The sequence below is a fragment of the Perognathus longimembris genome, chromosome 12 (assembly GCF_023159225.1).
Source record: "Perognathus longimembris pacificus isolate PPM17 chromosome 12, ASM2315922v1, whole genome shotgun sequence".
Classification (NCBI taxonomy): Eukaryota; Metazoa; Chordata; class Mammalia; order Rodentia; family Heteromyidae; genus Perognathus; species Perognathus longimembris.
The window spans coordinates 65,666,965-65,686,718 of record NC_063172.1 but is presented as its reverse complement, the minus strand read 5'-3'; the positions used below and the strand labels follow the sequence as shown (position 1 = coordinate 65,686,718).

At 47.2% G+C, this 19,754-nt stretch overlaps 1 protein-coding gene across 1 annotated transcript in view; it reads right to left on the bottom strand.

The window, feature by feature from the left end:
- The window catches only part of Trim55 (tripartite motif containing 55), a 32,206-nt gene extending 16,996 nt beyond the window's left edge, over positions 1-15,210 (bottom strand). Inside the window, exons 1-7 of the mRNA XM_048358692.1 lie at positions 14,918-15,210; positions 14,081-14,253; positions 9,903-10,068; positions 7,751-7,846; positions 1,716-1,949; positions 1,404-1,426; positions 1,172-1,296 (exon numbers count right to left, since the gene is read on the bottom strand). Of these exons, the coding sequence (XP_048214649.1) occupies positions 1,172-1,296; positions 1,404-1,426; positions 1,716-1,949; positions 7,751-7,846; positions 9,903-10,068; positions 14,081-14,253; positions 14,918-15,085 (985 nt within the window). The 5' untranslated portion in view covers positions 15,086-15,210. The remainder of the gene's footprint in view (positions 1-1,171; positions 1,297-1,403; positions 1,427-1,715; positions 1,950-7,750; positions 7,847-9,902; positions 10,069-14,080; positions 14,254-14,917) is intronic.
- Between the last annotated feature and the right edge of the window lie 4,544 nt (positions 15,211-19,754).

Below are 19,754 nucleotides of genomic sequence, written 5' to 3'. Positions count from 1 at the left end.
GAGTCTTATGGATGTTTCTACCTGGGCTGGTTTGGAACCAGGATTCTCAGATTTCAGCCTGCTCAATAGTGAGGATGATAGGCTACCAGCCTGGAGTGAGCCACTGGCTCCTGGCCTAGGTAAAAGTATTTTCAAATGTATTGTGGCTACTGATTGAGCCAGCACGTAGAGCCCAGGCTAAGAGGAGCGATAGGGAAGTCTGCTCTCAGGCACTTGGAAATGTCCTGCAATTACTATCATGATCTACTGTCATTGATCTACTGATCTTCATATCCCCACAGGCAACACTGAGGGCAGATAGTATTAAGGTGTTTTTAAATTTTTCCTTGTAAGGATGGGCCTCTAAATTGGATACCCGTGGAAGCTGCTACAAATTCACAGTCTACTTAGTGGTCGGGCTGCGTGGCCCAGTTGGGGTGTTTGATCAAAGTTTGGGTCAGTATAAATTTCCTGGAGAGGGAATTCAGAGCTAAGGGTTAGGGATACATTTGTAATTCCTGAAGCACATCTGGATACATAGACCCAGCCTTGTCCAGGTTGTTAACAACTACTCTTCCGTGGTTAAGTTGATATACTACCATAGCTAGCCTGCGGGTCTTCTATGTTTTGTTTTTTAATTTCATCCTTAAGTTTGTTCTTAAAAACACGCTACATCACTGTGCGAACACTTTGTGTCAGGGTAAAGTTGACTTTGTCATTATCAGTTGTTGAGTAGTTGAGTAGCCGGGGTCAAATTCCTGGTAATGATATTCAAGCAGGTTTTATGAGGGACTCACACTTGTAATCCTAGCTACTCGGGAAGCTGAGATCTGAGCACTGAGGTTCAGATAAACGGAGGGACGCTTATCTCCAATTAATAAGCAAAAGGCGGGAGTGGAGGTGTTGCTCAAGTGGTAGAACACCAACCACGAGTGGAAAAACCAGAGCAGCAAAATCTTTAGGTCCTGAGTTTAAGCCCCAGTACTGGCACAAAACAACCGCAACAAAATAAACAGGTGTTATGGCATGAGAGCTATTTAAACTAACATTACTAACAAGCTATGTGATCCTGTAATGAAACAGAATTTCACACTGGATTACAATCCTTGTAAAGGATCCATTCTGGAGGTGATTCTGAATCCCCCTTTCCACCCATCCAACTCTTCTACAAATAGTCAAAAGAATAACAAACCTCTATAAAAATCAATTTCACGGATTATTTTTTCTTCCCTGTTGAGGTTGACTGTGAAGTGGTTCATAGTCTCGTAGCCGTGTTCTAGCTTCTCCATCTGAAATGCCTTTGATGCTTCTGAGACTCTGCAATAAAGACAGTTTGCCTTTTTTTTTTTGTCTCTGTTTTAAGGTATCCTTGGGTAAAATGAAAAAGAAAAATCTACTTTTTCCATAAAATAAAAATGACTTACTTTTGCAACAGGGTTTTTGCATTCTGTGAAAGCAAGCAGAAGGTAGGTTTATTATATTATTTTCATCAGAGGTGGTAGTGAGTCTTAATTCTTTCCTTTGCTGAGCCTGAGAATCTCATAGCTTGCTTTGTAAATATTATAGATAAACTACTGCTTTGTTAGAACCCTCTTCTATTCAGTGCCAAATAAATAAGTATGATAGATTTTTTTAAAGAAAAATAAAATAACAAAATGTAAACTAATGAAAATGTGATAACAATGCATTTCCAGCACCCACCTTTTGGGTTTTTTCTTGGACCTAAAAAGACTCACCTGCAGAAACACCGCCATTTCTGGCTCATCCATGAACTGGATTCCGGACTCGACCAGCTTTGTGACATTTTCCAAATGATCAGAGTACTTCTTAATGAGAGCACGGACATGTGCCAGTTTCTCTTCTTGGGTTCGGGTGATGGCTTGGGTCATCTCGTTCTTCCTCTCCTCCAGAATGCCGTACAGGTGATCAAACTTCTCACAGAGGTCCTGCTTCTGCTTTCTGCAGCATTCCTGTTGGTTGGGTTAGCTAACGTTAGAAAGTCTATTGTGAGAAAGTCTATTTTGGAGAAACTACCTGGACATTTTGGGAGATAAGAACATTTATATGTGTAGGAATTGCGATACTATGAAAGTATACCAGGGTTAGCAAAGTTAATCCAAAAATCTCATTACATTGTCTAAGTGGAGCGATGACTTTCCAGTCTTTTGTTCCTGATAAGTGGAGCACTTCATAGAAATTTGAGGAATGTTTATTTTATAATTTGTTTTGGTTATAGTGATAATGACAGGTTCTATTTTCTTCATGTGCATTTGAGGGAGGGGAGGGAGGGTGCTGCTTCCTGGTGTGCCTTTCATCTTCTTTCTCTGCCCCATTCATTTTTCTTCCTGCATTGGAGACTGGCTCCTCCACGTCAGTGCACAGGCTGCAGCCAAATCGCTTTTCTGATCGTAAATTCTAGTCATGTGATTTTTTTTGGCTATGGCTCCCTGTTACATAATCAATAACACATAACCTTCATAAATTGCTTTCAGGACACCCTGTAATCTATTCCCAGTTTTCTCCACAAGGCTCTAGTATTATCTGTGTCAGACTTTCTGTTCCCACAACCACTCGCTTTCCTTTCCATCTGTCTACAGTGAGTGGGAGAAAAAATAATAAAAATGTAGCCATTAAAATGGTGGCATGGTGACACTCTGGTCAGCCGACTATCTATTATTTTAGTATAAGAGTATCTGGTCCTCTGACACAAAGCTTCTTTTTGCAATTACATGTCTGTTCCCTCCTACTGCTACTAACATAGGAAGGCGGAAAAAAACTGTAGCCTGTTGGTTTTGATATTTCTGTGAAGGATACAAGGAAACAATGGCATCAGATCAGCATTAAAGGTTACCTACTTGCTTCTACAAACCCAGCCAGATACTGCCTGATTTCTTTTTCTTTTCACTGAAAGTTTCCACATGAGTTAGAAACAAATATTGCATTTGTCCTCTTCCAGTCATTTCAATAGCGAGAGTGTCATATTTCTTTCATATTACCCTTATTTTAGCCTACAACTTCAGCTTTTCACTAACGTTTCGATATGGTTAGCCTTGAACCTCAGTCCTAATATCCTTCTATGTAGGGATAATTGCTAGTATACCTTCTGTCTCTGCAGTTTCAAGGGCACAACTCCAAATAATTGTGGAGATGTTTCCAAAAGATTTCACAGGCTAGTCTCTCTCTCTCTCTCTCTCTCTCTCTCTCTCTCTCTCTCTCTCTCTCTCTCTCTCTCTCTCTCTCTCTCTCTCAGACAGTTTTGGAGCATTAGACACAGCACTAAGACATTCCTATCAGTCTCAGCTTGGGCAGGTACCGCGACAGGAAGATCCTAAAGCCGCTTTGGCCAATGCTCTTACCATGTATGGGCCACAGCTCTGTGACTGAAATAGAACTGAAGATAAACTCTCAGACACACTTTTGTCATTGAGCAGCTGCCCCAGACCCATTCATATCTCTACCACATTCCTGCTGCCTACATTGAGACGTGGTTCTACAAAGCTGTGGCTTTGTGGGAAATATGCGAAATATGCTATCTCAAAATGTCCTGCCCACGCTTTCCCGAAGGAAGCTGGACAAAGCAGGTACTGGAAGAAAGAACTATGTCAATGACATGAGCTCCAGTCTTCCATCTGTAAGGGTCTAGTTAACAAGAACTTGGAGAAGTCCTTTAAGTGTAGCTCCAAGTTCAAATGGGGCTTCCAGCATAGGCTGAAATTCAGCCCTTTCTCATTGCTCAGCACCTGGGGCTCCTGGGTCTACCAAACTCTTTTCTCCAATGATGGGGTGTCCTTCCATGTTGAAGAAGGATGTGTAGTTTTGTAACTCATGGCCTTACTAATGTGTACTGTTGAGGGCCTTGGGACGGGAGCGTTTCTGGGCTAGGTCAGAAATCGGTCTAAGCAAACTCCAGGAGGCTCGGGAAAGCCACAGAGTAAGTGAAGTTGATGTTTAGCTTGCTTGGCTCCACAGTAGGTAGCCAGCATGCTTTCAGGAAATGGGTAGTCTCCATCACTTGCTTAAAAACTGTATCAGGTGAGCTGAGTGCCCATGGTTCATGCCTGTAATCCTAGCTGCTTGAAACCTCTCGAGCCATCGGGGTTCTAAATCAGCACAGCCAGAAAGGAGTGAGAGTGTGTCTCCAGAAATAGCCAGTAAAAATGGGCTAATGGGTGGGGCTTAATTGGTAGAGCACCAGATGAGTGAGCAAGCAGGCCGAGCAAGTGCTAAGCTCTGAGTTCAAACCATGGCACCGGTGGGTGGGAGGCAGCGGATGTGAATGGCCTGGGATCTGGTTCCATTCGCCTGCATCTTTTCCTTCTGGAGGAAGCTGCTCAGCCCTGCTATTACAACCAACCAGACCTTGATGGGCTCCTGACACCATTTAAAGTATAAGACGCTGGTTCAAATGATGCTTCAGTTACGTAGTCAGGATACGGGTGAGCCTTCTAGGCCGACTTTAAACCTCTGCTGTGTGCCTGCCTCTGACCCCAATTTGGTAGTCACCAGAACATGGTGTAGGTAGTATAATGATCTCTAGTGTAAAGCGGACTATGCTGAAGCCCAGGAAGTGAACTCACATGCCCCGCCTCCCAAAACAAATGGACAGAGCTGACATGCCAACTCTGAAATCTGTTCTTTAAAACACATGTGTTCTATTGCCCTAAACATGAAGTCTCAAGAGTTTTGGCATGCTGAATGGAAAGGATTCGTTCGTGTACATTCCTCCTGCACCATCTATCAGAGACGAGGAAAAGCAGTTTGGGATTTTAAAAAACCACTTTAAAAAATGCAATGGATTTGTTCTTGCAAAATCACTGTCACATTTATTAAACTCATCACTTTGCGATACTGAAAAACGTTCCGTTTCAAACCTGCATCATTCATCTTGTAGTGGTATCCCTTCAGCATTCCTGCAAAAATGGGATTCTTACTAGGTCTGCCTTTTTGCTGTGGAGAGACACGCTATTCATAGTCTCCTCTCTGGCCTATCCAGTGACAGAGAATAAAGGCAACTGGTAAGGATGACAGGAGAGGAGTCATGTTTTCTAGGGATGGAGAATGAAAGTGAGACACCTCTCCATTATTCCCCGAAAAACCCAGAGAGATCCCAAGTGAATTGCAGCAGTGCCCTCTTCAGAACACCAGCCCTTCCCAAAACATCACCAGAAAGCACTCCAAGTCCACTCAGAACAGCCTAGAAGCCCTGGGATAACCTGAAACCCAGACCTCAGGGAAAGTCTTGGCTGGGCAAGGGAGATAAAAACACTCAAGGCTCCTTCACCCACCCCTAGCCCACAAGGCAGAGGGAAAATGCCTTCCCCCTTGGAGACAACTCGGGCTGTCCTTGTGCTATGATCACCTCCCTCTAAATTGTCCTCCTCATCGCGCTCAACACATGTCAGCTGCAGACATTATTTTAAGAGGCTGCCACAAAGCTCACAGTATGATTTACCCTAAACTCAGCAGTGCCTCATTCCCAGTCCTTTGCCAGGTGCGGCCCAGGCCGGGCCTGCAAGATGGAACACGCTTAGGGACAAAACTAGACACGTGCCCCAAGTGGGCGTAACTACCACAAGGAAATTGTTAGGGCCTTGGGATGAGAAGGAATTACAGAAGGGCAGTGCCCGCCCCAGGGACAACTCCATTTCTCGTCCCTAAGGAGTCCTTCACCAATCCTAAAAGATCATTCTTCAGTAACAACTCCCCCACCCCCAGGAACCACCAATGGCTACCCAGAAAGTGTTTCCAGGCAGATGAGAAGAGAGGGCAGGAGACGCGGAGGCTTTGTGTCCTGACTCCGGCTCAGAAGCCTCCCGCTGTGCACGCGTGGCTGTGACATCCAAGCCAAAGATCTGCTTTGCCCCCCATTGTTTTATCTTGCCGCCTGGCAAAAGGTGGTGCCTCTGTGAGTTTCCCACTGAGCAGGGGCGGACCATCCAGGAATTTCAGATGCGTAGGATAGCTCCTTGTGATACTAACCCCGTCCTTGGGGTGTCTTTAAACAGTGGCCGGGATCACCCATCAGAGACACCTATGGGGATTTGAAGCAGCCCCTACATCTCCAGAGGAGCCCTCTAAACAGATTAGAAACCACGGTGTAACCAGCCACTCACTCCTTACCTTACTGACGCTCCTTAAAAACATGTGAACTGTAAGAATACATGAGGAAGGCGTAGAAAGTCATTCCCAGCCCTCTACTGGAGTGTCTTAATCTTTTGATAATTTCTCTTCCTGATTGGTTTTCCTTCCATGAATATACAGCTTGATGAGAATATACATTTTCTATAGCGGTGTGTATGAATGCAGGTATCATATACCATACATATACATCTGTGCTTGCTTTTTCCTCATTTCAGAACAAGTCCCCAAACAGAAACCAAAAACGAAAGCAGTTGAACACCATTGTGTGTGTTGGGGGCGGGAGGGGGAGGAGAGAGAGAAAGCTTGGTTATGGGGATTTAACCCAGGTTTTTTATTTGTTTTTTTTTCCTAGGTGTCCTCCAGTCTCTCCACCCCAGACAGCAGATAGAAAAGGCCCTACCAGACCGGGTGCGTGCGTGTAGATTACCTCATGCACCCAGAGCAAAAGCTTCCTATTTATACACCCAAGACTCAGATGCTGTCCACTGGAGTGCTGATTCATACCCGAGGACTAACTGTATGAAATAATTCCTATTGTATTAAGTCATGACTTAATCATTTGTGTCCTAAAATGGTAAATAAATACTAAGAAAAAAAAAGTGTATGTTGTCCATCTCTGAATTTCTTTAGTTACTTCACCAAGATAAAACTTTGCTTCTAAAAACAGATCCTAGGGATTTAATCAGAGATCTTTTCAGGAATATGTGTGGAGAATAAAGGAGATTGATTTTCATGATGGGTAACTCTGAAAGGAGATAATTACAGATAATGTCTTGAAACCACCACCAGGATCTGGCCTTTGGCTTTTAATAGAATTTGCCTTTGGAATGGTAAAATAATAAGAATAGTTCGTATCTGGCAGGCACTCAATGTAGGCCTGGCGCTGTATCGTGATCATTTAGTTCCTCACAGAACAGAGGGAGAGACTCAGGCACTGGATGTGCTTGTAGTTACGTGAATGCATCTCTGGGAAACAATGCATAGTCCAAGCAGCAGAATGAGAAATATGGCACAATGCCATTTATAAAATTAATAGGCATGCATGCACACCGACAACACAAGACACATTTTATGAGAATACAGACCAACAGAACATCAACTATATTAGAGTGGTTATCTATGAGGAGGACAGCAGGAGCCAAGGATGGCAATGAAAGGAAATAAACCGAGAAGAGAGGTCTTGCCCAGCAACGAGAACCATGCCACCTAATGCTGCAGCCCTCTCCCCGAATCAGGCCGATCCTTCTCCTGTGGCTCCCCTAAAGCTGCCGTCAGGACTCAGGTGTGCAGAGCACTGCCGCACCCGATTTCCTAGAGCAGTAACTAGCTCCTCTTAACACCGGATAGTCACCAAGAAGGTTCATTAGAACAGCAACAACACCCCATCCTGTCCCTGGGAATTGATTTTTCTTATTGCTAACCTTTCAAAAGGAGTTGTCCGGGAACAGTACCACCTATAAGCACAACTGGAATAATTTAGTTAAACGCTGCCCCATGTACGCATGTGGTAAGTTCTCTGTATGTGCCGGGGTGACTGTCTCCCAGCTGTATCAGGAAGGAGGGAGTCCGGAAGGGAAGGGTGAAATGTTGGGACGCTTGGTGTGGACTCTTTGGGAGTCGCCTGACTTACCTCAATAGTTCTACAGGTGTCTTCCAGCTGGCTGATCACGCCCTGGACTCGATCATTGCTTCCCACGAGGACGGCAATGCCATCGCTGAGCTCCGACTGGTGAGGAGAACAGAGGGGCTTGAGATGGGAGGGGTCGCCTCATCACCGAGGACTGTGGACTTGGCGTCGCATGGTCCCCGGGGGGTCCTTAATGGAGCGCCTCCGGAGCCTGTGCGCAGCCCGCGGGACTCCACGCAAACTTCTGCGTCAGAACGCGTGTGTGTGGGAAGAACGCCACAGCTACCGTCACATTCTCACTGGAGACCGGGACTGTTAGAAACGCACAGCGCACGGAGCGGTCGCTGAGAACACCGCGCGTGAGCTCAGACGCTGTCATCACTGTAGGTGGATACAGTCTAAGATGTGACTTTGGGAATCCCCAAATGAACTCTTTCTCTAGTGTAGCTCAGGACCAGCTTTATTTGGGAGAATTTATATGTATATATTCATTTCACACACACACACACACACACACACACACTCATTCCTCTCCCCCCACCCCCCCCCAAAAAAAACCCTCTATGGGACTCCTGTGCTATCCTAATGTGTCTGCACACAAGCACTCGCTAGACCAAGTCACTGCGAATCTGCACTACCAGTTTTAGGAGAGAAATTTCAACTCAGAAATTCCTCTGTTCTTTTGACCCAGCAGGGATCCTAATTGCCCTCTTCCAAGGCAGACTCTGGGGGCGATTGGGGTATAGCACAGGGACTTGGGAATCTGCATTCTTGCTGCAACTCTGCTCTTAACTTCTCTATGATGGTTGTAATCAACTGGAACCCTAGTGTCTTGTATTTCAAGGGAGAGGTCTGGACCAACAGCACGGTGGCCCAATGTGTGACGGCCACGGAGCCCTATGAGATTAAAGGGAAGCTGCCTTGTCTAGAGTGGAGGAGTGGAGGCCCAGGGTCCCCCCCGGTATCCTTCTGGCCCCTCGATGGGTGTCCGGGTCTCTGGGGGAAGTCAAAACAGACCATCCAGCTCTTGCATGCTAGGGCTTGGGAATCAGGGGGATGAGGAGAAGAAGGAAGGAACAATCAAAGTTAAATGGAAAACTAAACAAATGCCGACATCTGGCAAACAGTGACCATGGTGACGACGAGCATTGCGAGGCTGATGGCAACGATAAATGGTGTTACTCAAGAGCTTGACTTGATTTCATCTGTGGTCTTCACAGTAAAATACTGGCCAAAGGTGGAACTGCTGATTGTAGCTGGAGTAGAGGATCTGCCTAGATTAACTATTCGAATTGCTCATTGTACGTGGAGCAGAGGAGCTGCTGAGGTTCTCGGTGCTAGGAGCTGCTCCTCTGCTGGCCCTGCAGCCATGTTTTTCTCTGCACCAGAGGGCAAGTTGGGAGAGCAGGTTGGTGATGAAGCTACGTCCTGGGATGAGGGCCAGGCAGCGCGCCTCTTAGCAAGTGGGCTAAGCAATACGCAAGTCGAGACGTAAGGATGCCCACAATGACTTGCCATTGTGATAACTCGGCCCTGCCAGGAGTGGGGGAGCAGTGGCCTGGAAGAGGCCCATGGGAAGCCGTTTGGGGTGAATGGCCCCACGTGTTCAGTCACTGAACTTTTGGAAAACAAAAAGTATTTAGTGGCTTGGGCCTGCCACCGAGCACTCCCGGTCCTCGGCGACTTTCAAAGGGCACCGAAATCGGTGGTCCCGCTGGGAGCTGGCGGCTCACGCCTGTCATCCTAGCTATGCACGAGGCTCAGACCTGGGGACTGTGGTTCAAAGCCAGCCCGGGTAGGAAAGTCCATGAGACCCTCATCTCCACTTTACCACGAAAAGCTGGAGGTAGAGCGGAGGCTAGAGTGTTAGCCTTGAGCACAGACGGCTCAGGGACAGAGCTGAGGCCCGGGTTCAAGCTCCAGGACTAGCAAAAGTGAACGGAAAAGGCGATTCTGTCCTGACCCTTAACTTGACCCCGGCATCCTCACCCCCCCCCCCCGCCCCCCAGCCTCCCCTCCCTCTTCCCGCAGGGAGGCTGACCGCGCCCGGAGGCCCTGCCCAGCCGCCCCCCGGTGCCCCGCAGCCCTGCGCGGGGCTCCTTCTTCCCACCCCGCACCCCGGGGAGCCGAGAGCAGCGGCCGGAGCAGCCCCTACCTTCTGCCTCTGGAACACGTGAGTCAGGGGAGCCACCTGGCAGTCCTTGTGGGCCCCGAACACCTTGCAGAGGGAGCAGGTGGGCACTTGGCAGTCGAGGCAGTAGATGTTGATGCGCTCCTCCTCGTGCTCCTCGCACACGGGCTGGTCGGGCTTCTTCTCTGGCCTGGGAAGAGGGGGGAAGATGAAGGCCCCACTGGGGCAGCGCAGAGACAGGAGACCGGCCCGGCCAGCCTGTCCCCGAGCCGCACGACCTCCAGGGTGGCTCTCACGCGGTCGCTGTCCAAGCTTAACTTCCCTCCCGGGCGAGTGGCGGCGGCTGCTGAATCTCTCACCCCTTGCTTGGCGTGGAGTGAAGAGGGGAAAGCACGCTGTGGAAATGTCACAGGTGGTCCTGTCGTGGCTCCTTTTCCCTGGGCAGCCTGGGCGCATGGCTGCGGTGAGCAGAGGCGGAGGAGGGCAGCTGCATCCGCCCTGCACACACTGCACACTGGCAGCCGCCGCAGGCGACACTGAATGTCCGCTTGCTACTCGGTGTCTTCCTTTCCACGGCACACTATCCGCCGCGAGCTGCCGCCTACAGCCCTAACTGGGGTTGGCTTGTCTGGGTGGCCACACAGGCCCAGAGGCGCCACGCGGTTGCAAATCAGTACACAAAGAAGATGTCTGGCAACCTCCAGCAAATATCAGACTTGGAACAAACACCGCCTGCGTGTTTTTTATGAGGGGAAAGTGGCCGAGTTCACAGCTAAGGTCTGGGGCAGGGTGTGCGGCCTGCTTCAAAGCATTCTCTCATTAACTGAGGCGCCTTGTCTGCCTTTGTAGTTAAACTGAGTTCAAGCTTAATTCCAGCCCAGCTTCTCCGTGTGGGAGCGAAGTAGTAGCTTCGGGTAAGTTACTCTTTGACCTTCATTTTTACTAGACTCGAGAAATCATTCTAAGTGTCTAATTCTAGGCAGAATAAACAGATATTTCACTACTTTTTTCCTGCTGAAATCCCACTGTCATGTGAGAATAAGGAAATGAAAAGGTACAAAGACAAAAGGTGAGCAAGATGACAGCAACATAGAGATGTCTACAAAGTGTCGTGAACTGGGAACATCTGGACAAGAAAAGTCGCCTGCTTGGTTTGTACCTTCGCCTTGCTAAGAGCCCACAGTGGGAAATGCTACAAGATGCCGGCCAACCTGAGCTGCGGAGCGCTGCAAAGATTTTATAGTCAGACTCTGCAGACACACGCCTAAGGTGTCCTGAAGCCAGAGTGTGAGCGAAATGAAAAGAAGTGGACCTTGTGCACACTGGGGAGGCTGCTTGAAAACAATAGAGCAAGCCAACAAAGTAGAAAACCTGCAAGCCAGGAAGCCAGGGGTTTGGCCCAAGGAACAATGAAGGAAATTGCCCAGGAGAAGGTGGAAGCGGCCAGGTGAGGACTCCGTTCTAGTCATCTACCGGGTGCTGGGAGTCAGCACACCATGTCTGCGATTGGTGAAAATAAGAAACAGAAGTATAACCACAACACACACATGCCATTGCTAATAAATCACAGGAAAACATCTAGAAGATTGACACGGGATGGATTTGGGAAGTGAGATTTGAGGGCATGAGAAAGTAAGGAGGGAACCGAATTTCTCATTACGGACTTTGTAGTACTGGTTGAATTTCAAAAAGTCCTTATGCGATTTACAGTCACAAAAACATTACTGATCTTTAATAGGATGACACTGCTGATAATCACCACCTCATGGGATTGTTGTGAAAATTAAAGAGTTGTACCTGATTCCCATGGAAAGCATTCTGAACAATATTTAGCACAGGGCACACAATAGTTTTACTTACTATAGTTTAAACTTAATTATTATTATGTTCACTATTAATATTTTTTGAGAAATTTTATTTGTTTATTTTTTCCTTATTTATTGTCAAAGTGATGTACAGAGCGGTTACAGTTTCATACATTAGGCCTTGGATACATTTCTTGTACTGTTTGTTTCCTCCTCCCTCATTTCCCCCTCCCCCTCCCCCTTTCCCTCTCCCCCTGTGAGCTGTTCAGTTCATTTACACCAAACAGTTTTGCAAGTATTGCTTTTGGAGTCGTTTGTCTTTTTGTCTTTTGTCTCTTGATTTTTATATTTCCTTTCACTTCCCTAGTTCTAATACCAGTATACTCAGTTTCCAATGTACTCAGATGAGATACAGAGATAGTGCGGGTACAACTATGTTCACTATTAATATTAACCTAATTAATTACCTTCTCTTTCTAACTTCATAAACTGTAGCTAGTTCAGGATGTACAGGATCCTAGATTTGTCTCTGGGTAGTCTCTATGAGGTTAGAGATGAGAGATAAGTAGTACCTCATAGTCCACTATTGGTATTTCTCCCTCGCCCCCCACCCACTTTCCGTTGACATCTTCAATCACTGGAGAGGGGCTTACGGCGCTCTGTATAGCCAAGGTTATTCCAGGGTCATCTAACGTATCCTGAAGCCCCACAGTTCTGGTATGCTAAGGCCAGACCCCAAGGAACAACTGGCTTTACTCAGACACCTGGCCAAACGCTCTGAGCCACTTGTGGTTTTGCCACCGAGTTAAAATGTCCCCAGAAGGCACGTCTCAAGGTGAAGAAACAGCACATGAAAACGTTGCTAATCATAAACCACTGCCCTTCTCCTCAGCTATGTACCTTATTGTTGAGATTTGGTATGTCATTTTTATGCTCTTTGCTTTCCCAGCCCCTGGGTACTATTTCTGACAGGCTCTACTAAGCTGATTTCACAGTTAAGGTAAGGATGTCTTGTAGCTTTACTAAGGCCACAAATTTCAACATCTCCTCTGCACTAGATTTTAATTCACATATTATTATTTTTTCATGTCTCAAGTTCCCACAGTGGTGAGCAACGAGACAGAAAATTATTACAATAAATAGAGCTGAAACTGTACAAAGGCTGTTCTGTGCAGGGAACTCTACTGGGTCTTGAAACAGTTGTCATGTAAATTCTTTTAAATAATTAGTTATGAATTGACTAATTTTTAAGAGACAGTGTGGGTATTTGCAATTTAAAATAAAATGAGCATATCGGTGCAGGGACAAGTACTAAGTACTTCTTAGGAGATTTTGGGAGCCAAGGAAACTGGCGGCCCTCATCTCTTCGATAGGCCACCAGCAATTATCCCTCGATCCCATCTCTATCCTGATGCTATGTAATTTAGCTTTGAATCTTAAGTGGATACTAATACCCATAATAAGTACAATAATTGCATGTTAGATTCATAGCACAGCTTTTCTTCTGAGAGTGCAAGGCTTGAAGCACCCCTGCAGATGTTCCATAAACACATGACCCCTAATGAGAAGCACAATGCGTCCGTTTCTGCACCATCTCCACCGTCCTAGCAAGTGCTATGCACTGGGCTGGCGTGGGTACGGTGGCAGGGTCCCCTCACGCGTGCCTTCGAGGGCTATATCCTTACAGGGTTGTCTCTAGGAAAGGAAGTGTGTAGCTAGTGTGGCACAAGGAACATGAAGATTTCTTTTCATGAATAATCGCATATTTCATATCCATCAGTCAACAAATGAATCCAAGAATAATCAGTAAGTATGATTTAGGGAACTGAGAAACAACCTAAACTACACCCCCTGCACCCCCTCTCCCCAGTTTCTCTAAATTGTAACTTTCTGAAGGCCAGGATTATATATTATATTATTATTATTATATATTATGGTTTTCAGATTCCCATCACCAATAGAATCATAAACTGTCACAGGATAAAAAAATGTGTTTTTAGCTAGACAATTTTAAAGCAATCCCGTGTGAACTAGGAACTGGATTATAAAGTGTTATAGTAGAATTTACCTGCTACGTAGGACCTGGAGCTACAAAGGACCCATGATCTGCAAAGCTGCCTGAAAGACCAGGCTTCCGCAGGAGGACAGGATAAGAGCTTTTCCAACATCACCATCTTGGTTGATGTGGTTGGGTCACTTTATTCCTAAGGGATAGGAAAGCATGGTACCAGCTCCTTTCTTTCCTTCCATGAGCAATTCCGGGGTCTCAGTGGAAGGCCTGACTTGGAAAAACCTCGTCCTAGGACGCAGTTGATCTGTGAGTGGCAGCAAGCCTTAGGGATCCGTGAAGAGAGACCCACACAGCACGGAAGGACGTGGCACTGGAAGAGCCCTTACCTGGCGGACTCCTGCTTGTAGATGTCAATGATGTTCTCCACCAGCAGGTTCCTCTGAAGCCCGTAGACTCCGTGCCTGTCCAGCACCACCTCATGTCGACAGGAGGGGCAGCGGAACCGGCCCCCCGAGGCCACCGTGGTGCCTCCTCTCGTGGGTAAGTAGGGGTTCGAGGCCTGTTCTTGCCAAGAAAGGAAAGAGGAATTGAGTCATGCCACTGTGAGCTTTCTCTGAAACGTGCTTTGACCCTCTGTGACTATAAGCAGCGGGAGTCTCCACGTTGCCCTTGCCCTACCATCATCCCTCAGGCTTTCCTGCGAGGAGTCCTGGAACCCGGGCTGAGCCACGGTCCACGGCCATGTGCAGGGCGCCATTGCTAACACGGGCCATTTCCACCCGCGGTGTCCATAACCTCAGGTTCCAATCAACACTCCAACAGGATCACACCAGGGGCCATCATTCTAGTTCCAGTTTTGAAATATATTCGATGGTTCCGAGTTATTCAAAACAAATACCATCTCCAGAATTAAAGCACATTCGATAGCAAGGAGAGGGTTGACCACAAAACACAAAGAACATCGTATAAGGGGAGGGGGGAGGGGGAATGAGGGAGGGGGTAACAAACTATAAGAAATGTACCCAAGGCCTCACGTATGAAACTGTAACCCCCTGTACATCACTTTGACAATAAAATATTTAAAAAAAAGCAAATTGTTTAAGTAAGTTGAAAAGAAATGAAGCCTTAGAAGGTTTTCTAGAAGAATTTGACTTCCACCTTGGGCTGTGGGTTTGGAAATGGAGCAAATCGCCCCCCCCCCCCCGACTTCCCCACAGCCCTACCTGGAAGATGTCACTGGCACACTTGCGGCACAGGTTGTGCTGGCAGGGCAGAATGACCACGGGTTTCGAGAACATCTCCAGGCAGATGGGGCAGATGAGCTGCTTCTCCAGGTTGTCCATCGTCTGTTGCTCTTTGGACAAAGTCTTGTAACTCAGAGACGTGCTCATCTCCCGGCCGTCCTGGGCGCGCTGCGGGGAGAGGCTGCAGAACGGCTCCTGTCCGTGCTTCCTGGAAATAATCCCCCCGACGGTCCGATCGAGGGTCCTTCACCTCTCGCTCGGGGAGGACATGGTTTCAGGCCCTGCTTCCAGGGCCGAGGGAGCTGTTTTTAGCAGCGCAGGGTCACGTGGCCAGGGGCTGACTTGTCCATATAAGCCAGTGACAGGAGGATGGATTGTGACAGGTGACACGGAACAGCAGTCACCATTCCTGGCCCCTGGAGTAAAGCGAGTGGGGGGGGGAGGAGGGGGGATTACAAACCCCATTTAGACAGGGGCTTGGGCGGGTGGAAGCTTCCACAGTTGTCAGCAACATATGCAGCCGTGCTGGCCGGGTCCCTGAGCCAGGCTGTGGGCAGGCAGGCGGGAAGAGCGTGGTGACAGGCAGCTCCAGGAAGAGGGGGAAGGCGGCCCCAGAGTCTCCGTGCCATGCAAGCCGCTTCCAGCTGGAGAGTGCGGGGAGAGAATCACCCAGGGTAGCATGATAGCACGTTCCGAGGTGGGCACAAACCAAACATCATCGAAGTAATAATCCTGCCCAAACGGGTAACTGTCTAGAGAGCCTAACTTCACAGTAAATAGTTCATCCTCGTGAGAGTCGTGTTCCGGGTGGAAATCCCAATTTAAAAGCTGAATGCAAATCCTTTCATCATACAAGTGTATCCAAGCCAGGCGCCGCTGGCTCACACCTGTAATCCTACCCACTCGGGAGGCTGAGAGCTGAGGATCACAGTTCAAAGCCAGCCTGGGAAGGAAAGGCTGTGAGACCTTTCTCTCCAGTTAACTAGTTAAAACCAACCAACAAACAAAAAAAGCTGCAAGTGGAGCTGTGTGTCAAGTAGTAGAGTACTAGCCTTGAGCACAAAAACTCAGAGATAGCACTCAGGCCCCAAGTTCACGCCCCACGACTGGAACAATTAAAAAAGTGGACTCAAAATTTAAAGAAGTCCACTAGTAAATGATCTACTGTTTTTTAAGTTGCGTACTAAAATCTCAGTTCACTTTTTTCTCTTCTACATTACTTCTTCGCTACTGTTGTCCATCAAATCCCTTCCACCACACATAAAAACAGCAAAAAATGACAGTCTTAAAAAATTCAATTCAGGGCTGGGGATATGGCCTAGTGGCAAGAGTGCCTGCTTCATATACATGAGGCCCTGGGTTCGATTCCCCAGCACCACATATACAGAAAATGGCCAGAAGGGGTGCTGTGGCTCAGGTGGCAGAGTGCTAGCCTTGAGTGGGAAGAAGCCAGGGACGGGGCCCAGGACTGGCCAAAAATTCAGTTTATAGCCATAATCTGTAATGAGGTAGTCACTGACACAAAGATAACAGACCAACAGTTTCACTTGGCCATGCATTAGGTGACAGCTATCCACGCTTTGGACAACTAAAGCGAGGGTGGAACCTTCCCATGCCAGTGTTTGATCCCCTTCTGAGATACCTGTGCAGTAGACCCTTCCTCTAAGGTGATTTTTTTTAAAGGATAGCTTACCTAATCGTTTCTGATATTGTTGGTCTGCTCCTGAATGAAAACACAGGATTCTATGTTTGCCATGGTTTTGTAAAACAACTTTCATCGATATGTACTCTATTTAGAATGTCTAAATCAGACGCGAAGAAGAACGAGGAGGAGGAGGAGGAGGAGGCAGAGGAGGAGGAGGAGGAGGAGGGAGGAAGGAGGAGGGAGGAAGGAGGAGGGAGGAGGGAGGAAAGAGGAAGAAGGAAGGAGGAGGAGAGGAACTCCATGCTTGTTTTTAAGGTAACGAATTTGCGTTCTGTTTCTCTATGATTTTAAAACCTTGACCAAGAATCCATTCTGCTCACAATGCCCCGTGTCTCCTCCCATTGCCAGTAAAGGGAGGGGCCCTGTGACTCGGGGCGTGGGATCTCAGTCCTGTGTGCACAGACCACTATTGACGAGCTAATACATCTATCACCGAATAATAGGTGATTTGTATTCATAAACCTTTGGGGGATCTTTGGAGGATTCTCTTAGCGTGTTCAATAGTTATGTGGCGTCTATAGTGAAAATGGGAAGTGGTGAAATTTTCTCACTAAATTACATCTAGTCATCTAGCCTGGGCAGTTAATTTCTATTTGTCATGGAGGTGTAAATACACTACAGGTGGTATTTTCTGGACAAGTTTCTACCATAAAAATAAAAGACATTACAGTCTAAGGATTATCTGCCAGGGATACCAGAGGAACAGAAACAATAGCAACATACACACAAGTGTAATCGGAATTTATTAGGTTTACACGATCAAAGCCTGGCTAGTCTCATCATGGTTGTCTACAGGCTGGGATATTAGGGCAAACAGTAGCTTCTCAATTCCAGAAGCTGGAAGCCTCGGAAACAGAAGGAACTGTAATGCAGCCTGGGTCTGAAGCTCAAGGCCGGGGAAGCTCTGGAGAGTTGCCAGTTGGTACCGGTGGAAAGGCTGGAAATCTGGAGACTAATGTCGGGGGCGCCTGCAGCAGCTCAAGTCGTACTCATCCCAGAAGAATCCCCCTGAGCACAACGGGCGCCCTGCTTCCACTTTTGGCTCATCTGCGCCCCTAGCCTAGGTCATGGTGCCCCCTACACCCAGGGCGAATCTTCCACTCTGTTTGTTGACCTGGATGCCAACTGTCCCTGAAAATAAAGACTTTCACAGATGCCCCAAAGTGTGCTTTGCCAAATGCCTAGGCAGCTCTCGATCCAGCCAAGTTGTTATCCAAGACCAACCATCACAGCCCTTAAGATCCTAACGCATATCACAAGTTACTCAATGACATGGATAAACGCTGATACAGGGATTGCTAGGCTGCTCTATTATTGGACACACATCAAGGTATAGTTATGCAAACCTAGACGGGGTTGTCCACAATATACTTTAGGCTATATAGTACAGACTATTGTTACTGGACTACAAAATTGTACAACATGTTACTGTATTGAATACTGTAGGCAGTTATAACACTATAATAAGTTCTTCTATATCTAAATGTAAGAAAGGTACAGCACATTACAGTAGAAGAGATAAAAAGTTGTAACTGTGTGTATATGTACATAATATATGTGTATGTATATTATATGTTTGTATATATATGTGTATATACATATATGTACATATGTATATGTATATATGTACATATGTATATGTATATATACGTATATATATATATCATGAAGAGAGCTTGTGGGGCTGGAAGCAGCCTTGGTACATGACCAAGTAACTGATAGTGAGTGTGAAAGGTGTCATCGCACACTGCTGGGGACCTTATCAACACTGGACACCGTAGGCAGTACTTAGTGTGTTAGAACAATGTCTTCAATAAGAAGTTGACCTTCACTTACTGTAACTTAAGCCACTCCGCCAGCCACTATTTTTGTGCTATTTCTGAGATAGAGTCTTGCTGTAGGCCTGGCTTGGCCCAGACTGCATTCTTCTATTTGTGCTTCTCATTTTCACTGGAATAGCAGCCACAGGCCCCCTCCCCTAGCCAGTAGTGGAAACAGAGTCTTCTGGACTTTTATGCCCAGGCTGGCCTTGAACTATAACCATCTGAACTCTGTCTCCAAAGCAACTAGCATTATAGGCTTGAGCCACCATATCCCACAAATGCTTTCTTTCTTCTATCCTTATTCTTTAAGTTTTTCTGTTTTTAGTTTAAAATCTTTTTCTTAAAAAGTAAGACACAAACATGCACACATTAGTCTAGATTTCTTTATGCCATAAATGTGCATCATGCATTTCATGTTACATTATGATGGCTGAGCTATCATTAGATAATACAATCTTAGGGGAATACTGTTGAATATGCACTCGGGTCCTTTGCTGAGTAAAATGATGTTGTGTTGCAGAGTCGCAGAATATCGCATTGCCTATTCTAATAGGAAGAATTCTTTCCTTCATTTATTAGCCAGGTACTGGTGGCTCACATCTGTAATCCTAGCTCCTCAGGAGGCTGAGACCTGAGGATAGTGGTTCAAAGTCAGGCCAGGCAGAAAGGTCCGAGAGACTCTTCTCTCCAATTAATCACCCAGAACAAAGCCGGAAGTGGCTCTATGGTTCAAGTGGCAGAGTGCTAGCCTTCAGCAAAAGAGCTCAGGGACAGCGCCCAGGCCCAGAGTTCAAGCCCTGGGACCCCCCCTGCCCCCGGGTATTTATTGGGAGCCAGGCATTGTTGCTGTGCTTGTAGTCCTAGCTGCTCGGAATGCTGGGATCTGAGGACCAGGGTCTGCGGGCAGCCTGGACAGGAAAGGCGGGGAGACTCTTATTGCCAATAAACCACCCAAAAGCTGGAAGTAGCGCTGTGGTCGAGTGGCAGAGCGCCGGCCTTGAGCTAAAAACCTCCCAGACCGAGCCCTCAGTCCAACTTCAGGACGGGCACCAAGATACAAAGCATCCACTCAACACCGACCGCGTGTCCCCACGGGAAGACAAACGAGACGCGCGTCACCATCCCCAAGGGGCTGGGTGTCATCCGCGAGCCCTAATCAAAGCCCAGGCGGGAAGGGCTGCAGGATTCCGGGTGGGGGCGGGAGGGAGGTGGTGTGGACCAGGGTAATTTTGAAACCTATCTACTTAGGAACCCAGAGGGGTGGCCCTGCAGCCCGGGCGGGGTGGAG